Here is a 19,087-nt window from a genome sequence, read left to right on the forward strand (position 1 = left end):
CATTTTCCCCATGGAAAATGGCCTCCATTTCTGGCCTCTCGCCCTGAGCAATAGTGTCGGGTCCAGCAAGAAATTTGAAATCTTTGCTGCATTTCTCAAAATATAAAGCTCCCAGTGAGAAGTAATCTGCAAGTCCTTTGAGCACCAAAAGCCACCTTTCATTGATTCCTAGACCCTGGAGACGTGACTTCATTTTCCCCATGGAAAATGGGGTCAGTTTGAGGTTGCTCGATCTGGCCATCTGCATCGTTCCCTGTGGGAAATTGGCAAACTTGGCTGATTTTCTCCAAAACTATAGCTGCTGGCAACGAGGACCCTGCAAGTCCTTAAGGTCCCAGATGCCACCTTTCATCTGATACCCAGACCCTGGGCCAATGACTTCATTTTCCCCATGGAAAATGGCCTGCATTTGACGCCTCTCGCCCTGACCAAGAGGGTGGGGCCCAGCAATATATTTGCAATCTTTGCTGGATTTCTCCAAATCTAAAGGTGCCAGTAAGAAGTACCCTGCAAGTCCTCAAAGCCCCAAAGGCCACCTTTCATCTGACACCCAGAGCCTGGGGATAGGACTTCTTCTTCCCATGGGAAATGGCCTCCGTTTGCAGCCCCTCACCCTGGCAGAAAGTGGGGAGCCAAGCTAGAATGACGCAATCTCTGCTGGATTTTTCCAAAAGAAAAGCTGGCAGCAACCTGGACCCTGTAAATACTTAGAGCCTCAAAGGCCACCTTGAACATATTACTGAGACCCTGGGTGAAGGACATTTTTCCCATGGAAAATGGCCTTCAATTTTGGCCATTTGGCCTGGCAGGCAGGGCAGTGTCAAGCGAGAAATTTGCAAACTGTGCTGGATTCTTCCAAAAGGAAAGCTGCCAGCAACTAGGACGCTGCAACTCCTTAGAGCCCCAAAGGCCACCTTTCATCTGACACTCAGACCCTGGGGAAATGACTTCTTTTTCCCATGGAAAATGGCAACCATTTGCAGCCATGTGCCCTGGCCAACAGGGCAATGCCCAGTGAGAAATTTTAAAACTTGGCTGCATTCTTCCACAACTAAAGCTGCCGGCAACAAGGAGCTTGCAAGTCCTTAGATCCCCAAAGGCCACCTTTCATTGATACCCAGACTCTGGAAAAGGACTTCTTTTCCCCATGGAAAATCGGGTCAGTTTGAGGTTGCTCGATCTGGCCATCGGCATCGTTCCCTGTGGGAAATTGGCAAACTTGGCTGATTTTCTCCAAAACTAAAGCTGCTGGCAACGAGGACCCTGCAAGTCCTTAAGGTCCCAGATGCCACCTTTCATCTGATACCCAGACCCTGGGCCAATGACTTCATTTTCCCCATGGAAAATGGCCTCCATTTCTGGCCTCTCGCCCTGAGCAATAGTGTCGGGTCCAGCAAGAAATTTGAAATCTTTGCTGCATTTCTCAAAATATAAAGCTCCCAGTGAGAAGTAATCTGCAAGTCCTTTGAGCACCAAAAGCCACCTTTCATTGATTCCTAGACCCTGGAGACGTGACTTCATTTTCCCCATGGAAAATGGGGTCAGTTTGAGGTTGCTCGACCTGGCCATCTGCATCGTTCCCTGTGGGAAATTGGCAAACTTGGCTGATTTTCTCCAAAACTAAAGCTGCTGGCAACGAGGACCCTGCAAGTCCTTAAGGTCCCAGATGCCACCTTTCATCTGATACCCAGACCCTGGGCCAATGACTTCATTTTCCCCATGGAAAATGGCCTGCATTTGACGCCTCTCGCCCTGACCAAGAGGGTGGGGCCCAGCAATATATTTGCAATCTTTGCTGGATTTCTCCAAATCTAAAGGTGCCAGTAAGAAGTACCCTGCAAGTCCTCAAAGCCCCAAAGGCCACCTTTCATCTGACACCCAGAGCCTGGGGATAGGACTTCTTCTTCCCATGGGAAATGGCCTCCGTTTGCAGCCCCTCACCCTGGCAGAAAGTGGGGAGCCAAGCTAGAATGACGCAATCTCTGCTGGATTTTTCCAAAAGAAAAGCTGGCAGCAACCTGGACCCTGTAAATACTTAGAGCCTCAAAGGCCACCTTGAACATATTACTGAGACCCTGGGTGAAGGACATTTTTCCCATGGAAAATGGCCTTCAATTTTGGCCATTTGGCCTGGCAGGCAGGGCAGTGTCAAGCGAGAAATTTGCAAACTGTGCTGGATTCTTCCAAAAGGAAAGCTGCCAGCAACTAGGACGCTGCAACTCCTTAGAGCCCCAAAGGCCACCTTTCATCTGACACTCAGACCCTGGGGAAATGACTTCTTTTTCCCATGGAAAATGGCAACCATTTGCAGCCATGTGCCCTGGCCAACAGGGCAATGCCCAGTAAAAAATTTTAAAACTTGGCTGCATTCTTCCACAACTAAAGCTGCCGGCAACAAGGAGCTTGCAAGTCCTTAGATCCCCAAAGGCCACCTTTCATTGATACCCAGACTCTGGAAAAGGACTTCTTTTCCCCATGGAAAATGGGGTCAGTTTGAGGCCACTCGGCCTGGCCATCTGCATCGTTCCCTGTGGGAAAGTGGCAAACTTGGCTGATTTTCTCCAAAACTAAAGCTGCTGGCAACGAGGACCCTGCAAGTCCTTAAGGTCCCAGATGCCACCTTTCATCTGATACCCAGACCCTGGGCCAATGACTTCATTTTCCCCATGGAACATGGCCTCCATTTTGGGCCACTCGCCCTGACCGATAGGGTGGTGCCCAGCAAGAAATTTGCAATCTTTGCTGGATTTCTACACAACTAAAAGTGCCAACAACTAAGAGCTTGCAAGTTCTTAGAGCTCCAAAAGCCACCTTTCATTGATTCCCAGACCCTGGAGACGTGACTTCATTTTCCCCATGGAAAATGGGGTCAGTCTGGGGCCACTTGCCCTGGCCATCTGCATCGTTCCCTGTGGGAAATTGGCAATCTTGGCTGATTTTCTCCAAAACTATAGCTGCTGGCAACGAGGACCCTGTAAGTCCTTAGGGCTCCAGATGCCACCTTTCATCTGATACCCAGACCCTGGGCCAATGACTTCATTTTCCCCATGGAAAATGGCCTGCATTTGACGCCTCTCGCCCTGACCAAGAGGGTGGGGCCTAGCAATATATTTGCAATCTTTGCTGGATTTCTCCAAATCTAAAGGTGCCAGTAAGAAGTACCCTGCAAGTCCTCAAAGCCCCAAAGGCCACCTTTCATCTGACACCCAGGCCCTTGGGATAGGACTTCTTTTTCCCATGGGAAATGGCCTCCGTTTGCAGCCCCTCACCCTGGCAGAAAGTGGGGAGCCAAGCTAGAATGACGCAATCTCTGCTGGATTTTTCCAAAAGAAAAGCTGGCAGCAACCTGGACCCTGTAAATACTTAGAGCCTCAAAGGCCACCTTGAACATATTACTGAGACCCTGGGTGAAGGACATTTTTCCCATGGAAAATGGCCTTCAATTTTGGCCATTTGGCCTGGCAGGCAGGGCAGTGTCAAGCGAGAAATTTGCAAACTGTGCTGGATTCTTCCAAAAGGAAAGCTGCCAGCAACGAGGACGCTGCCAGTCCTTAGAGCCCCAAAAGCCACCTTTCACCTGATACGCAGACCCTGGGCCAATGACTTCATTTTGCCCATGGAAAATGGCCTCCATTTCTGGCCTCTCACCCTGACCAACAGGGTGGGGCCCAGCAAGAAATTTGCAATCGTTGCTGGATTTCTCCAAAACTAAAGCTGCCAGCAACTAGAAACCTGCAAGTCCTTAGAGCCCCAAAGGCCACCATTCATCTGATACCAAGAGCCTGGAGAGAGCACTTCTGTTTCCCATGGGAATTGGCCTCCGTTTGTAGCCACTCACCCTTGCTGATAGGGCGGCGTCAGGTTAGAAATGGGCAAACTTTGCTGGATTTCTCCAAAACTAAAGCTGCCAGCATCGAAGACCATGCAAGGCTATAGAGTCCTAAAAGTCACATTTTAACTGATACCCAGACTCTGGGGGAAAGATTTCTTTTCTACACGGAAAATGGCCACTGTTTGCAGCAACTCACCCTTGCCGACAGGGCGGTGCCATGGTGGAAATGGACAAAGCTTGTTGGAGTTCTCCAAAACTAAAGCTGCCAGCAAATAGGACCCTGCAAAGTTTTAGAGCACCAAATGCTACCTTTCAACTAATACCCAGACACTGAGGAAAGGACTTCTTTGTCCCACGGAAAAATGCCTCTGTTTGCAACCACTCGCCCGGTCCGACAGGGCAGTGCCAAGTGCAAAACTGGCAAACTTTGCTGGGTTTCTCAAAAACTAAAGCTGCCGACAAATAGGACCCTGCAAGGCCCTAGAGCCCCAAAGGCCACCTTTCATCTGATACCTTGACCCTGGGGAGAGGACTTTTTTTTCCCATGGAAAATGGCCTCTGTTTGCGGCCACTCGCTCTGACCGACAGAGCAGAACATGGTTAGAAATTGGTAAACTTTGCTGGATTTCTCCAAAACTAAAGCTTCCAGCAACTAGGACCCTGCAAGGTTTACAGCACTAAACGTCAGCTTTCAAATGGTACCCAGACCCTGAGGAAAGGACTTCTTTTCCACACAGAAAATGGCCTCCGTTTGAGGCCACTCGCTCTGACCAACAGCACAGCGCCAGGTTAGAAATATGTAAACTTTGCTGGATTTCTCCAAAACGGAATCTGCCCGCAACTAGGACCCAGCAAGTCTATAGAGCTCCAAAAGTCACCCCTCTACGGATCCCCAGACCCCGAGGGAAAGATTTCTTTTACATACGGAAAATGGCCTCCGTTTGCAACAACTCACCCTTGCAGACAGGGTGGTGCCAAGCGTGAAATTGGCAAACTTTGCTGGATTTCTCCAAAACTAAAGCTGACAGCAATTAGGACCCTGCAAGTCCTTAGAGCCCCAAAGGCCACCTTTCATCTGATACCTAGACCCTGGGGAAAGGATTTCTTTTTCCCATGGAAAAATGTGTCCGTTCTGCAGCCGCTCACCCAGGCCAACAAGGCAGTTCCAAGCTCAAAATTGGGAATCTTTGTTCGATTTCTCTATAACTAAAGCTGTCAGCAACGAGGACCCTGCAAGTCCGTAGAGCCCCAAAGGCCACCTATCCTCTGATACCCAGACCCTGAGGAAAGGACTTCTTTTTTCCATGGAAAATGGGCTCCATTTGAGGCCACTCATCCTGGGGCAACAGGGCAGCGACAGATTAGAAATTGGCAAACTTTGCTGGATTTCTTCAAAACTAAAGCTGCCAGCAACTCGGACCCTGAAAATCCTTAGAGCCTCAAAGGCCACCTTTCAACTGATACCCAGACCCTGGGGAAATTACTTCTCTTTGCCATGGAAAATGGCTTTCCTTTGTTGCCTGTCACACTGGGCGAGAGTGGGGTGGTAAGTGTAGGAATCCATAAAATCTGAGGGTTTTGGGAAAGCCGCAAAAGGCAGGCCTCAGTGACAGCAGAACTGTGATTCGAGCTAAGCAGTAGCCATAAGATTGGTCAGCAGAAAAATTATCTAAGATATAGAAAAGTGAGGACAAATAGAACATTTGTCTCTTATTAACGTTTTTCTAGAATAACTCCCTAAGCTGCACAAAAGTATATCTAGCCAGATGTTAGGAAGTTCCAAGCTTAATAATGGAGCTCTGTGTACTGTGTTTTAAGGCTTACTAGCAGGTATTGTATTTGAAATAAGTAAGCATTGTTTTAACCAACGTTTCATCTGCTTATAGTGGTTGGATGGAACCACTGTCAGTATGCTTTTACTTTGTGTGATTGGTCAAAAAACTTAGAAAGTAAGTTGTAACATTAAATTCTTGGTCTGCTGCCTGGGATGGGAGCTGATGGCATCTTCCCATTGTCATAATCATGTAATGAGACAGATGCTGGAAAATAATACAGCTCAAGACGTGTTCCTAGCAGTTCCATCCTGTTCGTGATTTGTACATAGCCCCTGGCCAGTGATACAAGGTACTGTGCCTTCTATTTATTTCCCAAAATAATACATATGCATAACCCCATCTCTGTTTTGTATTAAAATGAGGTTATTAGTCTTTCATGCGTGCACAATTCTTCTCTTGAATTGGGTCAGTGGTCCCAGGGATGAAGTCAGGAAGGTCTTTGTCAAGTCTCTGTAACCCTCTGGCATGATCCAGGGCCCTCTGCTTCGTGATGGATTGACATAGAGTCCTGGTGCTGGATCGTTCTACTGGTTTCAATATGTTCCTATAATGGTTCACTTGCTCCACTTCTTTCTACAAATGAGCTCATAATACGACAATTAGCTTTAGCTTAAGCATCTAATAATCATTAACCTACTGTTGGTGTATCTAACTTCAATATGAATTGGTTCTAACCATCAGCTAAAATTTTAATCCTTTAAAATCATGATTCAGTACTCTGCCGAGACGCTTTTCTTTCCGCACTGTTGCCGCCACAGCGGTCCCAGGGGACAGCTCGACTGCTCTCGAAAAGCTGTCAGTGCCCTACTCCCGCCCTCCGGCAGCTTGAGACCACAGACAGGACTGGGAAGCTCAGCCGGCTACAGAAAACTGCTCCCCGCCGGGGGCGGGCCCGGCAGCGGGGGCGAGGCCGGCGCCGGAAGAAGGGTTCGGTTCCGGGCCGCGCGGCATCATGGAGTCGCTGTGGCGGCTGAAGCGGTTCGACGCTTTTCCGAAGACCCTCGAAGATTTTCGGGTTAAGACGTGCGGGGGAGCGCTGGGTGAGCGGGGGCGCTGCGGGTGGCCGGGGGACCTTGGCTAGCCGGCGCTCGTTAGAGACTCGGGGCGGCGGCGGTCGGGTTGCGCGGCGGGGCTGAAAGTGGTTCTCGTCTCCCCGGCAGTGACGGCAGTTAGCGGGCTCATCATGGTGCTGCTTTTCTTCTCGGAGCTGCAGTACTACCTCACCAAGGAGGTAAGTACCGCCGACGGAGCGGACACGGCCCCAGTCCCCCGGTGCTGCTTCCGACTCGCAAGGGGCAACCCTTCAGGGTGGCCGGAGGGCCCTCGCCCCTGCCCCCGCCGGGCCTCCGCCCTGGGCTGCCCAGCAGCAGCTTCGCCCCGCATAGACCTGCTGTTAGCGGTATTTTTCTGTGCCCTGTCCGGTCGCCGCGGCTGCGGGCTGCCCTCCCCCGCCTGTGGCGTCCTGCCAGGACGGCGGTACGTCAAGCCGCCTGCGAGCAGCCATGCCATGACAAGAAAGGAAAGCAAGCGCTGAAGCCCTGTTCCTTCCCCACGTTCAGAGATCCCCCAATATTTAACAGCATTGCAAATGGCATACGCTGGGCTGTGCAGGGCAGTGGCTCAGCTGTCTGGCAAACCTATTCTGTCTTAAAAATCAGTTCCTGGGCCACAGCACCCAGGGAAAGGAGCCTTTTGACTTGCTTACAAGTAAAATGGGACTGTTTTTCCTTTGTTCCCAGGTTCATCCAGAATTATACGTTGATAAATCAAGGGGAGATAAACTGAAGATCAATCTAGATGTTATTTTTCCGCATATGCCTTGTGCTTGTGAGTAAGACTTCTGAATGATGATGATAATAATTTTTGTCCTTGGCAGGGACTCAAGAGGCTTAGTGTGCCCATAACAAATGTATGCTTATAGATCACTTTCCTTGTGTACTGGTTTCAGATTTGAGCATTGATGCAATGGATGTAGCAGGAGAGCAGCAGCTGGATGTAGAGCACAATCTGTTTAAACAACGGTTGGATAAAGCTGGGAATCGTGTAACTCCAGAGGCTGAGAGACATGGTAAGATGCTCTTCTACCTGTCCTGGTTGGATGCTCTATTAGTCTTTCCACTGTATGCCTGTTCTGAGATTTGTGGGGACAAGGTGACAGCTGTAGAGTATTTAAATGCCACAAAGTCTTGAATACCTTATAGCATGCAGATCTATTAAACTACTCTTACACTCAGTACTTTTGCAGGAAAATCTTTGTCCAGTCCCTCTGAAACTATGATAAAGACCCATGGATGCATTTGAGAAATAAAGTTGCACAGTTGGTGGTCTTTTGGGATTAGAAATCAAGCAGCTATTCTTGCAAAATTTGGCTTTAAATCACAGTGGGTGAGCAAATGAGACTGTGTGATTCAAGGAAAGAGCCTTTCTCTAGGGAAGGCTCCAGTGACTTAACCTTTAAGCCTAAACTTGCATTTTACTCCATTAACTCTGTGTGTGTTAATGCACACCTACATAAATACATATTAGTTGATCTGTTGTTTGCAAGCTGTAATAAGTGATCCTTGGCTACATAAACCTCTCCTCTACATTTTTTACATGTTATGACTCATCCTTGTTCTTTGATACCAACCAGAAAGGATTCTGACAAAGCATTTTTCAGTTGCACAGTAGTACTATTTTGACTTTTCCTTTCCGGAGCATGAGTTACTTATTCTGTTTTCTGGGAGTCAGTGTAGTTCTGAGTACTAACATGACCAAATTTTTAGCTTTGTACCACTTTAGATTTAACATTTCTGTTGTTGACACTGAAAGGCTAAACTAAGCCAAGAGCTGAACAATTGGCAGGCACAAGGGTTTCTCTGGTTGTCATGGGAATGTGATGATAGTGTTCTTACTGCTGTGTCACTTAGCAGCCACCACAGGTTGTGGCTTTAAAAATTATTATTTGGGGACAAAAACTATTCTACATGTTTTTAAGCAAGTCCTGTATTGCTCATAATGTACTGGTTGGGTCTACTTAAGACAACATTTTAGCAAAGCCTTTATGCAAGTAATGTCTGATGCTTCAGCAAGGCTTACAGATAGCCAGTTCTTTCCATGGAGGCTGTTCTTGAGAGGACAAATACTATTCTCCTTCTTGGTTTTACTCCACACATCAGCAGGCTACATACATACCATTTTAGGTGGGTGTTGGGTGCAGGATGTGCAGTAGCACATTGTGTGTGCAGAGTGTTCATTATGCATAGAGCAGAACAAGAGTACAAGACAGAGTTTCTAGATGTGTCTCATCACTTTGAATCTCGTTTTGTCTTAGAGCTGGGAAAAGAAGAAGAAAAAGTGTTTGATCCAAATTCTTTGGATGCTGATCGCTGCGAGAGCTGTTATGGGGCAGAGTCAGAGGACATTAGGTAACCTTTACACCTTTTTCCTATCTTCTTAGCATTTGAATCCTGGTATATTATATGCATATTTTTTTCCCAAATGTCTATGAAGGTCTGTGCAATGAAATCCTACTCTCAGGCACATATTCAGTGATATTGTGGTTTGGCTATGCCTTTGGAAGCTGCACTCAAGATTGTTGAGAAGGTGCATCTCTAGGTTGTTTGGATTGTCTACATGCCTGTTTAAGCAGTACAAAAATTGTATCTCAGCAGGTGAGAGATTTTCTGGGCTTGTTTGGTGTCCAGAGCAGAGGTGTTTAAATGATTTCACTGTTACATGAGTTATCTTGACATAAAACCTGGTTATGCCCTGGCCTTGCCTTCTCAGTGCTGCTGGTGGCATTGTTTCCTTACAGGAGCAAAGACCAGACATCTATGTCTTCACACAAACAACAGGCGTCTTTTCGTATTTCTCATTCCTCCAAACAGGAAATTACTGTAAAAATGGATCCATGATAATCCATATAGGTTCTGGACTAATTTTGGCTATTTTTGGCTCAGTGATAACTTGGTTTGTCCCATCTGTCAAGTTGTGTCCTTTCCCAGAGATGTTTTCATCTTGAGGTATTCATAACTGCTGCCTTCAACAGCAGGAATTTGTTCAACATGTCCACCAAAACATGAAACCAAGGAAGAAACCTGGGTTTTTTTCTGGTAACCAAGGTATTGTCCACAGGTAGAAAAGTACAAAGAAAGTTTGTAGTTAAGCCCCCCTTTAGCCCAATGTCTTGGACTAAAAACAGAGGAAAGGAGCAATAGAAACAGGCAGATGCTTTGTTCACATGAGGAAGTTCCAAATTGCCTATAACTGGGGGACGCTGATGTTGTTTTTGTGACAAATTTCTTTGCCAAGGGATGCCTTGGCTGTGTAAATGGCCAGGCAGAGCCTTCTTTGGACTCCAGTCCTGTATTCAAACAGCGTGCATCCTCACCTCCAAACCTCAAAAGGCACATCAAGAAGATCATGCTCATTCAGGAGCATTAGGCCACTTTCCAAGGTCCAGTCCCCAATGTTTGTGTTGCTGCTTTGTTGAAGAAGAATCTGTCAAGGATTCAAGTCCTGAGCTGGAGCATCTCTTCTTAATGATAAAGATGGTAAGATGGTGCTTATGCTTTTTGCAGGTGTTGTAATACTTGTGACGATGTCAGAGAAGCATACAGGCGGCGAGGCTGGGCCTTCAAGAACCCAGATAGCATAGAGCAGTGCAAGAGGGAAGGGTTTAGCCAGAAAATGCAAGAGCAGAAGAATGAGGGCTGCCAAGTGTATGGTTTCCTAGAGGTCAACAAGGTGAGAGAGAGCTTTTGCTGTGAACCTGCTGCATGATGGTGAGGACTGTGAAAAGGCAGAGTTGGGGCATTCCTCTCCTTTTCCAGTTTTAGGTGCTTACAAGACTATTATAGAATAACCTCTGGGGTCAGCAACGTCTTTGTGCTTGTCATGGGGTTCAGGAGGACAGTCAGGAAGAGCAGTGGAAAAGACGCTAATTCTGGTTTGTGTTCTGTGGGCTGGTAGGAAGTCATGGCAGCTGCAGAAGTTAGTCTTTTCCTCCCACCTGGGTACCAAGTCTTTTTGCTGAGATTTCTGGAGGAGGAGAGGCAGCTTCTTTGAGCTTGAATTGTTCCACCTGCCCTTCCGGTTTTAAATCAGAGGCCACAAGTGGGTGCTGGAGATAGCAGTAACCGACTTGCCTGCAGAAGTGTTGGAGAGAGTGAAATGTTATCTTCTTTAGAAAAACAGGAAGCAAGGCTATTGGAGTTGGTTGTCAAGGCTGAAAATGCTCAGAGAGGTGGTTTATGCAAATGATGTATGAAAATACACAAGATGCACCAGGTAACTATGTAATCTGTCATTTTGTGGGTTACCCTCACAAACACACAGGTTGCATACCCAAGTACCCTGTAGAAGAAGTCAGACCCAGGCTATTTTTTTTTGTTTCTTTTTAACTTCAAACTCTGTTGTTTTTTTCTTTTTTTTTTCTTTTTTTTCTTTTTTTTTCTTTTTTTTTCTTTTTTTCCTTTTTTTTCTTTTTTTTTCTTTTTTTTCTTTTTTTTTCTTTTTTTTCTTTTTTTTTCTTTTTTCTTTTTTCTTTTTTTCTTTTTTCTTTTTTCTTTTTTCTTTTTTCTTTTTTTCTTTTTTTTTCTTTTTTTCTTTTTTTTCTTTTTTTCTTTTTTTTCTTTTTTTCTTTTTTTCTTTTTTTCTTTTTTTCTTTTTTTTCTTTTTTTTCTTTTTTTTTCTTTTTTTCTTTTTTTCTTTTTTTCTTTTTTTCTTTTTTATCCTTGTGTATTCTTCCTGGAAACCACAGTCTTTATTTCCAGAAAGTAGACCTTGTACTCTCATATCCAGAGATTGTGATTTGAGCATTATCATAGGTATTGAACTGTTATGGGACCCTCTCTCACAATATATGATGATCAGGAAGATTCCAGGGGGAATTCTGTATGTAGGAATGGTCCAAGTGTGAGTGTCACTGGGGAAGTTGTTGGGGCCTTTTTTTAGGCACTTGGAACTTTGTGCATCTTCATTCTCAACAGGTCTGCAGTTAACATAAAGCATAGGTTTGTCCAGGCATCAAAGATGTAATACAGTGAGTGAACTTGAACTTGGTACATTCAAATCTTCCAAGGCAGAATGCATGTGATTGCTAGTAAGTGTTAGGGAGGACTGGCATCTAATATCCATATCCCTTTCAGAGTCCAGGATGAAATTTTACCAGTTTGTCTTTTGCAGATTTTTGGGGGGTTGGGTTGCTTTGGGAGGGGGGTTTAGTAGGTTAAGTGCTTTATTTTTGCATGCTCTTCTTTTCATGGGTTTATACATTGGATCACTGCTGATTATTGTTATAAGTGTTTATCCTCACTTTCTCCTCTCTTTTTCTTTGATACTGTTTTGTATTTTCTGAAGGACCAGTCAGTTCCCTGCTTGGAGTTAATTCCTCCTTTTCTTTTTTTTATGTCCACAAAATAATCTGGATAGAACAGCTGTTATCCACATCAGTAATTAATTATGGATTTCAGCATCACGGGCTGTAATGAACATGGGAAATTCATACCTCTCTTAGGATAATGTCTGCTGCTACTGTCCCCTGTGAAAATGAGTCAGTTGGTGTCTGGCTTGTGTAAACAAAATCCTAAAAATCCAAACACCAGTACAACTGCTTTGCTTACATAGATTCAGACCATTTAATGAATGTTTATTGTCTCCTGCAGGTAGCTGGAAATTTTCACTTTGCACCAGGAAAAAGTTTTCAACAGTCTCATGTACATGGTAAAATATTTTCTTTTCCTGTTTGTTGGACCTTGTGGTTTCAAGTGTCTGACCATTTTCTTTTAATATCTTTGCATTACTGTCTGTAGTAACAACATCACTGCTTCAGTGAGGAGGACATTGTTGAAGTTTTGTTACAGTGGTTTAGAACTATCATGGACAAACAGAAAAGTGGTTTCTAGGGGTGCTGCCACATGAGCGTGGAAGAACTTGGTAGAGGATGTTTCTGGGTAGTCTCTCAGTTCCGCAAAACTTTGCTGCTTTGCAGTCAAACAACCTCAAGTAAAATTTTCAGTCCTGAACCTAACTACAAGTACCTCTAGAAGGGATATTTTCCTCTATTCATGAGGTTCAGAGTAAAATCATGTTGTGAAGGACTTCCTTGAGTATATATATAAATATAGCGTGGTGAGAACAATAGCAGTAGTTTACAAAATCATGGAATGGTTTGAGTTAGAAGGGACCTTTAAAGGCCATGTAGTCCAACTGCCCTGCAATGAGCAAGGACACCTTCCACTAGAGCAGGTTACTAAGAGCCCAGTCCCGCCTGGTCTTGAATGTTCCCAGGGACTGTCTGCCAGATCTCTGGGCAACCTGTGCAAATGCCTCATCACTTTCAACATATACAATTTCTTATATCCAGTCTGAATCTGCACTCCTTTAGTTTAAAAGTATTGCCCCTTGTCCTATCGCAACAGGCCTTATTAAAATGTCTGTTCCCATCTTTCTAACAGTTCCCTTTTGCTGTTAGAAGGGGCTCTTGGGTCTGCCCAGAGCCTTCTCTTCTCCAGGCTTTCCAAGCCTCTCTCTATAGTAGAAGTGTTCCAGCCCTTGGAGCATCTTTGTGTACTCATCTTCCCTGTGCTGGGCATCGCAGAGTTGGAGGCATCTCTGCATGTGGGGTCTCACCTGAGTGGAATAGAGAGGGAGTGTCCTCCCCCTCACCTGCTGCCCATACTGCTGGGAATGAACCCAATATGCAAGTGGTGTCTTGATTGCCAGTGCGTATGGCCAGGTCATGTTAAGCTTCTCGTCCACTAACACCCCCAATTCCATCTCCCCTGGGCAGTTCTTGACTTGTATTGATACCGGGGGTTGCCCTGACCCAGGTGCAACACCTTCCACTTGATCATGATGTTCACTGGCCCCACTTCTCAAGCTTGTACAGGTTCCTCTGGATGGCATCCTGCCCCTCAAGCACATCAACCTCACTACTCAACTTGCTATTATCTGCAGATAGGCTGAGGTGCCTTCAGTCTCACTGTCCATGTCACTGATGGCAGTGGACAATACATTAAACAGTACTTCTCCTAACATGGATCCTACTTGTTCCTGTCTTCATCTGTATATTGAGCCATTGGCCACTACCCTTTGCATGTGATCATCCAAGCAATTCCTTATTCAGTGAAGAGTCCACACATCAAATCTGTATTTTTTCCTTTTATCACTCACTCCAATTTAATCTGTACTGCTGAGGTTAAGGTCAGGGGAGAATGTGAATGTGCTTGGTGGGAGTAACTGGTGTATTTGGAGAACAACAGACAAACTTTTGAGCACAGAAGCACTCTTGTACAAACAACAATAATGAGAAAAGCCTGGTTTCCCCCATAATACTGATCATTTGTAATAAAAAAAAATGTTTAACTTATTGTGGCAAAACCTCCTTTGTGTGCTTAAACTATCATGACAACAGCAAACTTACTACAGCCAGAATCAACAAAGTCATGGCATATATGTTAAGGAGAAGCATGTCTGTATTACACCTCTCTGTAACAGACAGGAATTCAGGCTGCCTCAGAGCAAGTACTTTGTGTACAGAGAGGTCAGGATAGCTCTCTAATTCCATGTCCTCCAGAAATGCTGCAGAGCTGAATTAAAATTCACTCAGAAAATACAGATAAAACCTGTCGCTATAGGACATGAAAGAACACAAGCTCACTACTGTTCTCAAGGTAAAGAAAAAAGGGAAGTTTATTTTCTGACTCTAACATTTATAGTTTTCTAAAAGTGACAGCGGATTGGAGGGTGACAGTGACACTTCTCTAATGACACTGGTTAAACTAACAGTTTGTCTCTCTTCCTCCATAAAGGAATCCAAAACAATGAGTTATTTACAGAAAGTGTGTGAGAAAGTTCACTACAAGAATGTCAACATCAGAAGGCTTAGAAAATCTTAAAAAACTAGGGTGACAAAAACCCAAAAGGGCTGTGTAGTTACTGCCAACCTCATCCACTCATTTGCTTGTTCCTGCTGGCTGTATCTGATGGCCTCCTCTTTGTCTATGGAAAAAGAACATAGTTGCTTCCCACTCTCTCCTTGCCCCTCAGCATTTCATAGGCCTTTCCTGTACAGGGCTCAGGGTATATCTTTCCCTGCTGAAGAATCACACCTTGTGAAGCTGGTCATTTGTGGACGCCAGTCAACCTCTGAGCTTCCTTGCAGGATTTCTCTGAACCTCTTTCAGTTCAGCTCTGTCTGAAGGTACCAGACTGCATCCAGAATTGTGGTCCAGGCTAAGCATGAGAAGCAGTGGCCTAATGATTTTCTTCCTTTTATTCTCTCTTGCTTTCCTAGTTATTCATAATGTGGGATTTTCCTTTTTACCCAGCCTTTTCCTTGGCAGTGTTTTCATTGCACTAGCCAACAAACAAGGAAGTTTTCAAGACCCATAAGGAAAATGGACTGCTTAGAGTATGGTTGTTGTCTTGTACATGACTCACTGTAACCTTTCTTTCTAATCTTTTGGGGTTTTTTCTTCCCTTTAATTACAGATAAAGAATTTGATTAGTATTAGAGGACAGAGTTCTGTGAGATATTTCCAGAACTTGTATCTCATTTGGATCATAGTTCCAGACAAGAACTTAAGTGCTTGTGGTGTTTGATTCTTTCAGTAAGGTCTGCATTAACATGCAGTCCTGTTAATACATTTAGCAGAATGTCACACAGGATGAAGTTGAATGTCTAAAAGAAGTTTGAATATTCCAAACTGTTGTTGTAAGTCACATTAACAATTCACTAAATAATTTTACTAGACCTACTTGATGCAGAACTAATGACTGACAGTATTTTTGGTTTTCTTTCTATTCCCTACTGATATGAATCAGTAGAAAATATGAGGATCAATATGAGTAGTGTGGAAAGTTCAGTCCACTGCACCATTCTTCTTGCCTCCTATTGGAGTCTGTACCACGTTTGTACAGCTGATTGTTGGATTTTTATTTTGAGGTGGCATTGAAATACTGAAGCTTGCATATCAGCTTTTCATTTTCTTGCATTGTTCCTCTCTTCTTATGCTGAGGTTCCTGTTGTATCATAGATCTCCAGCCAGGAAATGGACATGGGCATCACTGTGACTGTCCCAAGGGTCCTATTAAGCAGCACTTTGTAGATCTGATTGCAGATGTAATCCTTATCTGAGCTTCTGAACTCTTGTTGTGTGCTTGGTGTTAAGATCTTGAAACTGTAACTTCTTTCCTAGGGAGAAGCAAGTTGAAATGGCTTTATCTCAGAAAGTAGAACAAGAGGGGCTGATACACGTGGCAGCACTGTGTAAAGTGCAATTTTATTTCTGTTTAGTTATTTAACTTCAGTTAGATATAACTTTATTTGCATAAGCTCTGTGTTCTCAGCTCTCCATTAGAGACTGAGCACTTTACTACTAGGTAGTATTTTATCTTAGTTTTCACCATTAGTATGTTTTAGTGTGTATTGCTACTCATTCCTAATCTCAGGTCATCAGAATTGTCCTGTCTAGGATGACTCACATGGCTGATCTTATGGCTTTGTGCCCTCTAAAATGGTTAATTACCTATTAGCTAGTGCATAAATATAATGCTTGAACTTCTTGGACAGGTACTCCGTCTCTGTTCACATCCTGTGTTCCCTGAGAATCTGAGCTGAACCTTTGGAAATGTGTTGCTTTTGAAGCAAGCAGTGATGCTGCTTTTCATTCCAAGTTATTGGAAGCATTTAAAATTGGTCACTTTAGGCTTGCACCATGATGTGACAGCATCAGTGTCAGAGAAGACCCCCAGCTCTGGAATGTCTTACTGGCTGCAAATGGTCATTTGTTGTTCGGTTGCACTAAGAAATCCCAGATCATTAGGAGGAGGATTGAAAGAGATTGTGAGGAGGACTGAAGCACTTCCAATCAGAATTCTTAACACTGAAACAAGTAGTTTTGGTTCTTCTGTTTTAAGCGGCACAGCCTCAAGCCCTGCTTATTCATTTGGTTCTTGCTGAGGTTGGGGTTGCTTCAGTGTTGTCTGTTTAGACTTTGAATCCTAAACTGAGATTTTATGTTTGTTCATGCAATGTGCTGCAGATTTTGGTGAAGTTCTCTCTTTCACTTTTGCATCTGTAAGGACAGCCTCCACCATCAGCTGGGCCAATTTATGACTCTGAATATTGTATCTGTTTTCTTTTGCAGCAATTCACACCTGCAGTCTTTCCTTCCTGTCTCAGAGGAAAGAGGAATGATTGGGTGATTTAGCTGTTTAACCTCTGAGATTTGTGCTTCAGGGGCTGCTGCCATGTCTGTCCATGCCTATACAGCAGCAGCCATCTCCTGCTTCATCTGCAGTAGTTGAGAGTGACTTTCCTGCCTGTGGAAACTTCACCTACCTAATGGTAGGCTCCTGAGGAGAGTGATGTTATCTATATCACTTCCCGTCTTTCTTGCTCTGTTTCTTATAGTCAAGGGAAAAGGCTGAGGGTTCTCATTCCTCCTTTAGATTGTCTTTGGGTCACTCTGTTGCTGAGGTGCCATCATGTTGTCATATTGTGCCTTGCTTTTCTCTGTGATGTGGCTACACCATCATCAGTATTTTTTAGAAAAGACATTGGCCTTCATGCTTTTTTGACAGCCAGAGAGCTTTTCAGGATTATTTAAAATGTCTCATTAGACTCCTTCAATTCCTTAAAAAGAAGATGGTGGCATCTGGACAGGACATTCTGTCCTGAGGACACACTCTGAATGACTGTCACAATTTCTGTGGATGAAGAAATCTGTATGTGGTCCAAATTTTGTGGTTTCCTTGCACCCTACATGTCTGGAGGAACAAAGTTATCTTTGAAGATGCTATTTCTGAGAGATTACTGTTTGTTTTCATCCTCTTTTGTGGTGATGTCTGTGGAAGGAAAAAACACAGGTTTGCTGCTCTTTGTTATGATGATAGTCTTGGAAAAAGAGTCTTCTCCTTGGTGCCACCAAGCTTTGCCTAGAAAGGTGTGAAGCTTTGTTAGCTCTCTAGGAGTCAGATCCACTGGTCAGTTGTACATCCTCATTAGTGTTCTGTTTATGTATTTAACAAAGGTCTTCTTTATTTCTCTGCTAGAGCTTGTTTGACAGCCAGAACCTATTTAAACTCATCCTTGGACGCTGTGGATGACCCCAAATAGCCTCTCTTTTTTTACATACTTTTTAGTGTTTTGATTTATTAATTGTGAAAAGATACCAAGTCTTTGACTGCAGACTGGTTGTCATTTTTCAAGTCCCTTGGCACCTTCTCAGTGTCAGCCAAGAGCAAGTCACACTAGCTCCTTTTTCTGCAGAGACTGCAGTCTCCTTCTCTGTTCCTTTCCTACAGCCCAAGTAGTTGTGGGCTCGTTACTATTGCACAGGCATCTACTGGTAGCAGTTACTTATCTGAGTTCTTCTCCTGCCCAACTTACTTTAAAAAATGATGTGGGACTCAGTCTCCATCAGGACACCAGTTCAGTGTGGGAAGATCCAAATCCTCTGATCACCTGTACACTATTCCTTCCATAGAGGAGGTGTGGATGAGCTCATTCTAACCTCTGTCCCAAAGTAGTGTCTGTTAGGGAACTGTTTTTATCCCCATACTGAATACTGAACACTGAGAGTCTTACTTCATCCTCAGCACTGCTGAGGACTTTTCTTTTTACCCTAGTGACCTCTTACCAGAGTTTGGTTGTCTTGGTGCTGAAAGATGCAAGGTCTCACCCATTTATGGTGGACAAACTGTTTTCAAGTTATAAAAAGTCTGTTTTGGAGACAACAAAAATGACATTTTCATTTGTCACTTCACTATCATCCATCAGAGCTCAAGTTGTACCAGTTGTTGGGAATGCTTAACATTTGTCAAGTAGCCCTCTGAAGCAGCCTTTCTTTCTCTATACCAAAAATCATACTATTGTAGAAGCCCCAGCAGAGATGTAGCTGAGGGGATCAAATTGCTGTGGGAAGGATTCAGAGGCTCATACAACTATAAGGCCCTGTAAGTCTGTGACAGTTACTGGTTAGTGCTAAATGTATATACTGCACAGTGTTCAATACAAATGAACAAGCTTTTGAAACAAACAAAAAAGGAGTTTACCTCCCTTGAGATGTGCTGTTCAAACATGCATTTCCCTGTGCCCAATCTTTCCTGGTATTCACCTTTGTCAGGATCTTGCAACAGAATGAACAAAATCAGCCTCATGATTTGTTATTTCCTCTGTATATCAGGTGGGATGAAAATAGCACAGGACAGATTAAGAATAAAGAACCTATTACTCAGCTTTGAATGTTAATATGTTGTAAATATAAACCTTGAGTGCATTTCTGAATAGCTTTGCTCCTAAAATTATCTCTCTTATCTTATGACTGAAAAATAATCTAAATATAACCAATACTGTTGTTTGGCATGCTGCTTTGGAGTTCACTTAACATATATGCACATCCCACTGTGTTTTTCCTTTTGGTGATTAATT

At 44.1% G+C, this 19,087-nt stretch overlaps 1 protein-coding gene across 2 annotated transcripts in view; it reads left to right on the forward strand.

The window, feature by feature from the left end:
- Positions 1–6,549: 6,549 nt before the first annotated feature.
- Positions 6,550–19,087, forward strand: part of ERGIC3 (ERGIC and golgi 3) — a 28,207-nt gene continuing 15,669 nt past the window's right edge. For both annotated transcript variants that reach the window (XM_054644444.2, XM_054644445.2), the window contains exons 1-7: positions 6,550–6,707; positions 6,828–6,898; positions 7,407–7,494; positions 7,616–7,735; positions 8,981–9,074; positions 10,230–10,395; positions 12,315–12,372. In XM_054644444.2, the coding sequence (XP_054500419.1) occupies positions 6,620–6,707; positions 6,828–6,898; positions 7,407–7,494; positions 7,616–7,735; positions 8,981–9,074; positions 10,230–10,395; positions 12,315–12,372 (685 nt within the window). In that variant the 5' untranslated portion in view covers positions 6,550–6,619. The remainder of the gene's footprint in view (positions 6,708–6,827; positions 6,899–7,406; positions 7,495–7,615; positions 7,736–8,980; positions 9,075–10,229; positions 10,396–12,314; positions 12,373–19,087) is intronic.

The sequence above is a fragment of the Agelaius phoeniceus genome, chromosome 17 (assembly GCF_051311805.1).
Source record: "Agelaius phoeniceus isolate bAgePho1 chromosome 17, bAgePho1.hap1, whole genome shotgun sequence".
NCBI lineage: Eukaryota > Metazoa > Chordata > Aves > Passeriformes > Icteridae > Agelaius > Agelaius phoeniceus.